The sequence below is a fragment of the Epinephelus fuscoguttatus genome, linkage group LG20, assembly GCF_011397635.1.
Source record: "Epinephelus fuscoguttatus linkage group LG20, E.fuscoguttatus.final_Chr_v1".
In the NCBI taxonomy this organism is placed as follows: domain Eukaryota; kingdom Metazoa; phylum Chordata; class Actinopteri; order Perciformes; family Serranidae; genus Epinephelus; species Epinephelus fuscoguttatus.
Window position 1 is genome coordinate 4,099,352 of NC_064771.1, and position 12,006 is coordinate 4,111,357.

Here is a 12,006-nt window from a genome sequence, read left to right on the forward strand (position 1 = left end):
GAAACACAACATGGTTGAAACTGTCTGTAGTGCTGGTCACAAAAAAAAAAAAACACACACAATACAATTACCAAATAGTGAGCATGCACTGTACTTAAGTCAACAGCCAATGGTGGATGAGATCATGCTAATCCAGAGTCAAAATAGACGGAGACAACTCAGCGCCTAGAGTAGTAAAAGCATTATCCATCTGTGTAGTCTGAAATTAGACGAAAGACTTATTTTATTGGGTGTGGTGGACTGATCTTTCCACAACTGCTCAATTATGTATTTATAAATTTTAAGCAATACTGAAAGACAGATTTATCACAGCTGCCTAAATCAGCCCAGTTGGACATGTAATCTATTTTGCCACTGAGCAATGGCATTGCTTCAAAAGTACAGTCTGTAGTTACAAGTGGACAGTGAAAACTGAAACTGCTTTCCTACATTAAGTTATCAGCACAGCCTTTTTAGTTCCTAGAAGCAAGGGTCGGGGTCCAGAAGCTGCTGGAGAGACATATTTTTGAATAAACTTGAACATGAGTCAATCTCTTATTAGGAATCCACGGAAAGCCATTTTCCAAAGAGCACTTTTCCTCTGTATGCACTCAGTGACATGCACGGCAAACACTTGGAAAAAACATTCTAATGCATACAAATTATGAAAAGCACATGGCACCCCGGAATGAGGGAGAAAGTTATAAAAGCTGTTTCTCATAGAAGTCTGCCGCGGTAATTTATGTACATTATGGGAGTTCCATGCTTCCAAAATTGCTCGCTGGCAGCCAGCCAGTGTCCTGGTTTAAACCCTGCACCATGTGGAACAGAGGGGGTGAAACGCTGCTGTGGCTGTTTGTAAGAGGAAAATTCTGCAGGATCTTGTTAGTACTGACTCAGTGCTTGGCCAGTTGTGGACTATTCCACCACATCTGGTAGACCTTATTCTCAGGACGCTTAGAGGAGTGGTTTTGGTAGCACTTTATTTTAGGTAGTACTAATAGAGATGAGGTACTGTAAGCATCTTACAGGCTCCAGTTAGTACATGATGATCATCTAATTACTGTTTCATATAGTACAGACTGTAATGAATGAGGGGGGGGATAAATCTCCACAACATGACTGATTAATGGCAGAATATAAAGAGTACTGTAAGCAATATTTATTTTTTATTTTTTTTTATTTTTTTTACAGTGGATCAAATGACAATGAGTGATGTGAAAGGTGACATTTTTAGTGATGAACTCACAGGTCCCCTCAAGTCTACAGAGCTTTATCAGCACAGCCCCCAGAACAAAATGTTGCAATTGGACATTTCTACAAATCATGAATACATCATATTTGTACATTTGTCAAGTTTCATCAACACTTCTGAAGTGATAGCACAGTGGCATGCAAATGTTTGGGCACCCATGGTCAAAATTCTGTTTACTGTGAGTAGTTAAGTAAGCAGAAGATGAACTAATTTCCAAAAGGCATGAAGTTAAAGATAAAACATTTTTTCAGTATTCTAAGCAAATTTACTTTTTAATTTCAATGTTTTACAGTTTCAGAATAACAAAAAGGGCTTGAAGGAAAAGTTTGGGGACCCTGCATGGTCAGTAGCGCCCCCCTTGGGCAAGTATCACAGCTTCTAAATGCTTTTTGTAACCAGCTAAGAGTCTTTTAATTCTTGTTTGGGGGATTTTCACCCATTCTTCCAGCAAAAGGCTCCTAGTTCCCCGAGATTATTGGCCCGTCTTGCAGGCACTGCTCTTTTGAGGTCTATCCACAGATTTTTAATGATGTTAAGTTTGGGGGACTGTGAGGGCCATGCCAAAAGCTTCAGCTTGTGCCTCTCAAGGTAGTCCATTGTGAATATTGAGGTGTATTTAGGATTATTGTCAGGCCATCCTTAATTCATCTTCAGCTTTTTTATAGATGTTGTGATGTTTGCTTCCAGAATGTGTTGGAAGATAACTGAATCCATTCTTCTCTCTACCTATGAAATGTTCTCCGTGCCACTGCAACACAAGCCCAAAGCATAATTGATCCACCTCCATGTTTAACAGTTGGACAGTTGTTCTTTTCATGAAATTCTGCATCCTTTTTTCTCCAAACATACCTTTGCTCATTGGGTCCAAAAATTCTATTTTAACTTCATCAGTCCACAGTACTCATTCAAATGTTCCTTTGCAAACTTCTGATGCTAAATTTTGTGGTTAGGACACAGGAAAGGTTTTCTTCTGATGACTCTTCCATGAAGGTCATATTTGTGCACCACCACTCCAGTCTGATAAATCTTCCTGCAGGTCTTTTGCAGTCAAACAGGGGTTTTGATTTGCCTTTTGTAACAATACTACAAGCAGCTCTCTGAAAGTTTTCTTTGTCTTCCTGACCTCAACTTGACCTCCACAGTTCCTGTTTACTGCCATTTCTTAATTACATTACAAACTGAAGAAACAGCTCCCCGAAAACACTTTGCTATCATCTTATAGCCTTCTCCTGCTTTGTGGGCATCAGTTATTTTAGTTTTCAGAGTGCCAGGCAGCTGTTCAGAGGAGCCCATGGCTGCTACAAAACCAAAAATGATACATTTTGCTTCAAATGTTGAAAAGCATGTTTCATCCTCAACTTTCTGCCTTTTGGAGATCAGTTCATCTTACAAAATACATTTTGACCAGGGATGCCCAAACTTTTGCATGCTACTGTACATTACATTTGTATGTTTCATAAGTTTTATCAACATTTCTAAAGTGATTTTACACACTCCTTAAGGTCATCGCAACATGTTATCTACCAAGGCACTGCAGTGACCAATCACATACATGCAAACACAAATTCTTGGTACATTACTTGTAATGTGAACGGCATATTTTTACCCATCAGGAGAAAGTAGTTGAGGATATACTTACTACACCACTTCAGGAAGTTCAACCTGCTGTTGGACCCAGTCTGTTCTCTGCATATCCATCACTTTGCGGTTTGGATCAGCCACCAAACAGGACAGGAAAACTAGAACGGACCGTCATGACTGCAGAAGAGAATGATTTGTGCCAGCCTGCCCTTGCTTCAGATGTACAGATGTTTTTTAATGAATCATTACATTATCAATACTTACTTCACAGTAGTCCAGCCTTACTTCATCAGTATTCCAGCCTCTCTGTACTCATTTGTTTAAACTTTCACAGTAGGATAAAGATGAATGCAATCCAAATCTTAACACTCAAACAGAAAATTAAGATTAGGAGTATCATATAAAACAGGTATTGATTAAAATAGTGTTACCTCTGTGTTCTCATAATTCTTATTGTACAGCCTCTAATACAGTCTGTGGTGTGTGTGTGTGTGTGTGTGTGTGTGTGTGGAGAGGGGGTAAGCTACACTTGGACACTATAAAATGTGTGTCTTTTTTATCCTTACAGTCAAGTCAGTGTTATTTATATAGCCCAATATAACAAATTACAAATTTGCCTCAATGGGTTTTATAATCTGTACCACCTTCTACCCTCGATTCTGATACGCAAAATGGAAGAAACCCCAGGAGGAGGAACAGAGGAGGGATTCCTTTCCTAGGACAGATATTCATGCAATAAATGTCATGTATACAACATCCTTTTAAAAATGTAATGTAATAAATCCCTTTGCTGTATAAATATGTAAAACTTGGGTGACATGCTCCAGTTGAGTCACCATGTCACCAATGGTAATCCCAAAAACTCCTGGATCAAACCCTGATCAAATCGGACCTAACAGGTTCAAATTAAGCTTCCGGTTAGGATTTTTAGAATAAAACGATAATGACAAATATGTTATCATGATTTTGAATAACAGAGGGCACCAAGTCGGGTGATTAATAACATGTTTTTGATGCACTTGTATCGCTGTCGTTATCATTTATTGTCGTTATCAAAGTGCTGTACACATATGTTAAGAAAATGCACCATGCCTTTACTTTGAATTTATGTAGTTTGCTGTATACTTCCGGTTGGCTGTATCTAACTTGACGCACCGTCCCGGACCTCAGCATCCAGCATCCTCCAGGCCACACAGAGAGCTGACCAGGAGCGTCATATATAGGTGAGGAGCGTTTTTATTAATTATATGTTTGTCAGTCACATGTGCCGAGTGGGTCCCGTTCTGAAATATTATTAACACAACAGCGTCCTAACGTTGTGACGTTAACACAGCCTATAAAAGAGTAAACCCAACGTTAAATCAAATTCTAGTATCGGACCCGTAATGGGTGTGTTTAATGCTATAAGTGGCAATAACGGATAAATATAGTACTATTTGTTGTTGTATGCCATGAATAGAGTGTTATTTGTTGAAGCGCACACACTCAGGGTGTGCGAGAGGAGTGGAGGAGACAGATGCTGTAGGCCGCCCGGGCTCCAGCAGCATCATGGCGTCCTTGAGCAGTGAAGGGCAGAGCTGCAGCAGAGAGGATGCTGCGACATCGGCAGTGCTCTGCTCTGCATGCTAGCTTCGGTGCTCAAGATGCTCAAGATTCTAAAGCAGAACTATTTTAAAATGATATTTATGACTTGTAATTTAGCAGCTTGATATTTAGGCTACGTCATTACGGTGCATATAACATAGCCTATTATTATTAAGGCTTGTCCATTCTTGACCAATAAGCGCCATTCTCTTCCGTGTTTAGCTTTAGCATCTTCTGGTATAGTTAAAGACTACCTACTATACATATCAGTAAGCGTGGATATTAAATGAAATTGCTGTGTAATGAGAACAGTACTTCTCCATCTTTCATATTAATTAGCCTAGCCGAATTAGAATTCTTAATATAAATATGTATTTTTAATCGCTGCGTTGGTCTATTTGCTAAATATTTGTGGTTTGTTTTATCTGAGCAGTGTAAGATCCATATGGTGTTTAATGTTTGTGGTGCTTAGAATGAGTTGATAACATTATATTTATTTTTATTCTAAAATATTCCAATAATATTATAACAATCAGCTTAACTTTGAAGCCCAGGTATAAGATAAACTGAAAAGCTACAGTGATTACTTTAGCTTGGTTAAAGGAGGGTCAGCAAAATAAAGGTGCTCCCTTTGATTCCCCTCTGGCACCATCAAAAGAAAGTACAAAAATGAAACTTAAATACAATTTATTTAGATATTATTTGCCTACCCAATTAAAAGTACAGAGAAAAAATTAAATAGGTAATAGGAAGAATGTCCATTTTAATAATAACCCCTTTATCCAACTTAAAGCACTTAATGAAAGAAGCACACACAAGGAAAGAAACATATTGCTCAGTCTTTACCGTCCTCCACACACCTTGTTATACTTATGCCCCCACACAGTAGAGGAAACACCATTAAATTAAGAGTCAATTGAGGGTCTTTTCCATGGCAGGCTGTTCGGCTTTCACCACCTCCTGCACAAACAAAATCAAAAAACCTTCCCCAAACAATTCTCTGCTCCTTTTTCCCAAAGGCTACGCCCCCCCTCACCTGTGTGCAGCAGCACATCTGAACAAAGTGAGCTAGTAGGTGGCAACAAGATAGAGCAGGAGTGATAGAGAGATACAGTGAGATATTTTGACAGTATATTTGAAGGTTATACTACTTTAGAACCCTCTGACAATACTACAACGTGGACCAAGTATTCTAATGTGCACACGAGTCAGAGGGTTGAGCGACCATCCCCCCGGTGCCGCCTTGGTTGAAAGCGCCGCGCTAAAGTGCCCTCTTGAGTGGCGAAGACGAGATGATGTGCCCTATCAGCTGCCCCCTTGAATGATTAAAATGAGCGGATGTGCCCTTTTGGCTGCCCTCTTGATTAACAAAAAGGAGAGGATGTCCCCTTTTGGCTGCCCTCTTGAGTGGTGAAAACGAGAGGATGGCCCCTTTTGGCTGCCCTCTTGAGTGATCAAAACAAGATGATATGCCCTATTGGATGAAAACGAGCAGATGTGCCCTTTTGGCTGCCTTCTTGTCCTCATGTCATGCAGTAGGTGCCCTTTTTTGCCCCTGCCCTTCAAACATACTGAGTCCGTCACTGAGCATGCGCAATGTTACCCGAAAGATGATGAACTATGCCTGGGCAGGGCGAAGCTAGAGGAAACTCTGATGGAGGCCCGTAGCGGTCCTGATGTGCAAATCAGTCTTCCAACCTGGGTATAGGGGCTAAAGAGTAATCGGAAAAATCTAAAAGCTGGTTCCCTCCAAAGTTTCTCTTTAAAACCAGTCTTAAAACCCATTTTTACTCCTTGGCTTTTAACCCAGCATGAGACTCTGCTCTTGTTTTACTGTTTTATTGTTTTTATTGTTTGTCTTCTGTTTTTATTTTTGTACAGCACTTTGTTTCAGCTGTGGTTGTTTTTAAAGTGCTCTATAAATAAAGTTGAGTTGAGTTGAGTTTAGGATAGCTGGTGCTCAGAGTCTTGAAGTTTTATCTGGTAAAGTGAATGATTAGAGGCCTTGGGGCCACAATCTCAAGCTATTCCCAAACTTTAAATGGGTAAGAAGTGACTGGAAGTGGACTGTGAGCTGCCTAGTGGTCAACTTTTGGTAAGCAGAACTGGTGTTGCGGCATGAACCAAACACCAGGTTAAGGCACCCGTTGCAGACGCTCATCAGACCCCAGAAAAGGTGTTGGTCGATATAGACAGCAGGACAGTGGCCATGGAAGTCGGAATCCGTTAAGTAGTGTGTAACAACTCACCTGCTGAATCAACTAGCCCTGAAAATCGATGGTGCTGGAGCGTCAGGCCCATACCCAGCCATTGCTGGTGACAGGAGCTGAAAGGGCTACGTCGCGACTAGTAGGAAGGCTGCTGCGGTGAGCACGGAAGCCTAGGGCACGGTTCCAGGTGGGACTGACATTTTAGAAAATGAATTGATTAATAAAGAAAATAATTGGCAGGTTACTCAATTATGAAAATTATCATTGGCAAAACACAACAACTATCGTGTGTCCTATAGTGTATCATAATGGTGTGGTACTGTATTTTATATTTTGTTCTCTACAGTACATTACATTACAGTACAGTATAGTATAGTATAGTATAGAATAGAATAGAATAGTGTAGTATTTATTGTGCTGTTCTGCAGACAGTACAATATAATATATTGCTCTAATTCATAATAAATAATTACAACAGCTCTTTAAGGAACATAGTGTTTGTGTGTTGTTTAACTTGGCCTTTTTACTGTGTAAAAGAACCAATGAACATATTTCAAAAATCTTTGAGTCTAATCTAATCTCTACGTATCTTCCTGTCCTAGGTGTAGTGTTTCTTTATTCTAGCTGTGGTGGAGTGTGGTTGTCATCATGGGGGAACTGTTCAGGAGCGAGGAGATGACCCTGGCCCAGCTCTTTCTCCAGTCAGAGGCAGCCTACTGCTGCGTCAGTGAGCTGGGAGAACTGGGCATGGTCCAGTTTAGAGATGTGAGTATGAATGTTGTCATGCTGTGCTATTCATTGTGGTGGAGCTTCTCTGAAGGCACAAATATTCTCATTTATTAAATTAAAGCTAGTGAAAAATGGGAAAGGTCACAGAGGACGTGTGGTGTTGCTTGTATGCTGTCTTTTGTATGACGTCACTCATGTATTTTTCCACCAACAGTTGAATCCGGACGTAAACGTGTTCCAGCGCAAATTTGTGAATGAAGTGAGGAGATGTGAGGAGATGGACAGGAAACTGAGTAAGTAATTAGACATGTTAGCACTCCAGTCAAGCCATCCAGCCAAAGCCACAGTGTAGTTCCTGCCTATGATTCAGTCCACCTTCAGTTTCTGTACTGTACTGCTCCTGTTGGATTAAGCACACATAAAATTGGTTCAGATTTTTTCTTTTTTGTCGTACTGAGTAAGCCTTACCACTCCCAAACCCGTGAAATCTGTAGTAAACCCATAACACTTTCCATAGTTACAGGGGTGTCAGTAGGAAAATTATTACGTTTTTCTTCCTCATCTGGAGAAATATAAAAACCTGGTTTTACATTGGTGAAGTATTTAATCATAGATTCTCTCTGTTGAACAGGGTTTGTGGAGAAGGAGATCAAGAAAGCTAATATCCCAACTGTGGACACTGGAGAAAATCCAGAGGTGCCTTTTCCCAGGGACATGATTGATCTCGAGGTAATCAGCCTGTAATCTGTGACCATTATTACTCATCTTCAATCATTATTATTTTGATAGAAGAACTGATACATACATTCTTATTAAAAATCAAAAATGGGATTGTTGATAAATATACAATTATTAAATTACATGGTTTTGAGTTTACCCATGTACACGACTACTCAGCATCACTTACGGTATGACAAGACAGACCAAATTTTCTTCTTGTGGCTCTGTATTGTAAAGAGTGTCTTCAGGAGTATGGTCCTTTATAACATACTGTCATAGAACAGTTCATATGACATCCTACAAATTTACGGAGGTTAGGTTTAGGCAAGTAAAGTTACTGTAGTTAGGTTTAGGAAAAGAAACATGGCAAGGACGTACCTTAAAATGACTCAAAGTGCTCTTAAAGTTCACAGAGATCCGAACATGTGATTCCAGGGGAAAGTCCTGGGCAAAAGTCTGTTTTTTGTGTGACTCATCACCCACCCCAACCTGGCTCCTTACAACCGCTCGGGAATGCTTCCTTGTTTACTGCCATCAGCAGATTGGTCACGTGATGGCAGCCTTTCGAAATATGTGAGATATGTACGAATTTGGATGCATTGCTCGTCGTAGGAAAAAATGTGAAAAATTTGTGAGAGCAGCCTGGCCTTTTTCAGAGCTGCTACAAAAGAAAATAGCCAAAGAAACTGACTTCTGAGGTGCTACCCATAGTGTCCAGAGAAGTGGTTTTGATTTAAGAGGATAATTTAAGAATGAGAGCTGATAACTGTTTTTTTAATGTAGAGTGGATTGTGAGTTTTATATACAACACCTCAGAGTCAGCTTTATTGGCCAAGTATGTGTACACAAACTGTACACACAGTTCCAATTGAAAAACAGATGAAAATAGACATAAATCTAAGAACAAGATCAACGAAGCTGAACAAAGATAGGTAAAAATAAACCACCAGAACCATTATGTACATACAAGAAGGGAAAAATGGTTGCAAATAGAAATATGAATAAATATAAAAAACAACAATGACCAAGAAAATATAATGTCTATTTACAAGTCAAGTGTTTCTGTAGAAAGCAGAGAAATACCCTGACGGCCACAACATTAAAACCACTGGCAGGTGAAGTGAAAAATATTGATCATCTTGCTACACTGTGCTCAGTAACATGACAAAGAGCTCAAGGTGTCAACCTGGCCTCAGATCCCAATCCGATAGAGCATCCGTTGAACGTGCTGGTACCCTACCTCACAACCCACAGGACTTCAAACAATCCACCACCAACACCTTGGTGCCTGACACCTAAGGACCCTCGCAGAGGTCCTGTGTTTGTACCTTGACAGGTCAGAGCCAAGTCCAATCCAAGGAGGCCCCACCTTGGATGTGGGGTACCTCTGTGGTAGCCCTCTGGGGTAATGGCAGGTCGCATAAATCCTGATCCCAAAGTGGGATCCACATAAATGCCAGGACCCAAAGTTTCCCAGCAGCACTTTGCATTGTAATGAGTTGGTTAATGTTATTCAATTCATCTGTCAGTGGTTTTAATATTTTGGCGGATTGGTGTAAATATAAATAGATATACATGAAGTGGGTGGTTATGTACATTATATGCATGTAATACATATCTATACTAAGTACAACATGCAGGATTCATATTGATACAATGATGGTGCATATATGTTAGAGCACAATGTGTATTTTAAACTGTAAATACATAATGTGTGATTTGTAGGTACAGTGAATGTTTTAGTGTAACAGAGTTATTGACACTATATGACTAATGTAATTGGTTATCACCCATAGATACATTGTTGTTTGAAAAACTCATCACACCTTTTACATTAGAGAGATGCTTGTACAAAAACGACAAAAAAATCCTTAATTCAAAACTGTTAAAGATTCCTATTTAGACCACCCTCTGTCTTCAGCGTAATGCCAAAACATTCTAAAAGCAAAAGTAAACAAAGTCTCCTCAGGTTTGAGTCAGTAAAAAGTGCCTGTTCACTGTGACTGGCAGGCCACCTTTGAGAAGCTGGAGAATGAACTGAAGGAGATCAACACCAACCAGGAAGCCCTGAAGAAGAACTTCCTGGAGCTGACGGAGCTCAAACACATCCTCCGTCGAACACAGCAGTTCTTTGATGAGGTTTGCTTATTTCGCCCTCTCAGATGTACACACCACACACCCAGAAGCACAATAGATTATTGTTGTGTTTGTGTAGGCATAGTAACTGAGGTCTTCTTAATGTCTTTGACAGATGGAGGATCCCAACCTGCTGGAGGAGTCATCAGCCCTGATGGAGGGTAGTGAGGGGGGTCGCGGGGCCCCGCTCAGACTGGGGTAAAGTATGAGGACTGCATCATATTCTCTAGGACACACTTTGCAGTTGTCTTGGCAAATACTGAGATAGTCATACTAATTGCACATTGCACATGAATATATATTTTGATGGTCAGGAGGATGCCCTCCACTAAAGAAATAAGTAGTCAAATTTTTTTTTTGATCAGTAAGTGGTGATTTATTTGCAAAGTCTGTCAATGTCTTGTCCGTTTCATTTGCCAGTAATGAAAAATGATTGATAGCGCATTGCTGCACTTGTTGGTAAATTATTACCTGTAGATTAGAATAGCAAAGTGAAACGATTGGCAGGATTGTATCTAACATAACGTGGAAGCATTTGTGCCCTTGTGTAAGATACAAACAAAATCTCCCATTTTTGTTGTGCTCACTGATTTTTTTTTTTTGTCTGGAACGTCATTTTATTATGCGTCACCACTATGTTGGGTTTCCATAATAGCTTATAGCTTTTCAAGTAAGGTACTTAGCTAACCAAGGATGATTAATATCAGGTAATGAACATTAAAAGTTGTCATTGCCATTTATATATCAGCGTTCTTAACACAGTTATTTATTTTTGCCACTCAAAAGGCTCACTATGTCAGTCTGTTTTCTTTATCTGCTCTAAGCACTTGTATGTTGTGCAGATTTGTGGCTGGAGTGATCAGCAGGGAGAGAATTCCAACTTTTGAGAGGATGCTGTGGAGAGTGTGTCGCGGTAATGTCTTCTTAAGGAAGGCAGAGATTGAGGACCCTCTGGAGGACCCTGCCACGGTCAGTACAAGTAGAGACTAGAGACATATTAAGCAGAAAAAGTACAAAGAAATTAACTGAAAAACAATCAGGCATACACGTAACATAATTGTCATGTTTACATATGAGAAACAGACAGACTCATTGTTTTCTCTTTCCAACAGGGAGACCAAGTCCACAAATCAGTCTTCATCATCTTCTTCCAAGGTGACCAGCTGAAGAACAGGGTGAAGAAGATCTGTGAGGGGTGGGTATCACAGAGGAAGTTGCCTAAAAATATATCTAAGCTGAATATTGCATTCAAACTAAAGGCAAAATTTCATTGCATTTTCCCTTCTTTTGTCCGTTGGGTTTGCTGCAAAAATACAGGTGCCACAGTTTATGGACCAGTAGCGTAAGGTAGTTACCATGGGCCCCAGTGCACACTATTGTGATGGGCCCTAGTTCACAGTAGTTACAAGTTACAAGGCGCACACACACACCACAGGTAACTGTTTCTAATAAAGCTAAAGGAATCTAATTTGGGAGCTTTGCTACTTTTTCCTCCTGTTCATTTCTCTCTTGTCCTTTCTTAGTGTTGCTTTTATGTTTAGAAGGCATGACTGCTCGCTGGACTTTTAGATGTGCTCAGCTTGTCAGACTTGACAGATTTTGTGCCTAAACTAGCTACTGTATCGTATCATCTTGTTACATGATTAAATAGAGACTTGACATTAGACAACATTAACATACATGTTACCAACAGTTGTCATTGCATACCTGTACATGAGAAAAATATAATAGAAAAGAAGAAATTATTATTTTAATTGACTAGGTTTTTTTTAAAATGGTCTATTCATAGTTTTTATAGTTTATGTAGTAAAA

The 12,006-nt window shown here is 39.8% G+C and overlaps 1 protein-coding gene across 2 annotated transcripts in view; it reads left to right on the forward strand.

Annotated features, from left to right (window-relative positions):
* Positions 1-3,946: 3,946 nt before the first annotated feature.
* Positions 3,947-12,006, forward strand: part of atp6v0a1b (ATPase H+ transporting V0 subunit a1b) — a 50,357-nt gene continuing 42,297 nt past the window's right edge. For both annotated transcript variants that reach the window (XM_049563878.1, XM_049563879.1), the window contains exons 1-8: positions 3,947-4,038; positions 7,212-7,374; positions 7,553-7,631; positions 7,970-8,067; positions 10,069-10,197; positions 10,310-10,392; positions 11,037-11,163; positions 11,307-11,389. In XM_049563878.1, coding sequence (XP_049419835.1) covers positions 7,258-7,374; positions 7,553-7,631; positions 7,970-8,067; positions 10,069-10,197; positions 10,310-10,392; positions 11,037-11,163; positions 11,307-11,389 — 716 coding nt within the window. In that variant the 5' untranslated portion in view covers positions 3,947-4,038; positions 7,212-7,257. The remainder of the gene's footprint in view (positions 4,039-7,211; positions 7,375-7,552; positions 7,632-7,969; positions 8,068-10,068; positions 10,198-10,309; positions 10,393-11,036; positions 11,164-11,306; positions 11,390-12,006) is intronic.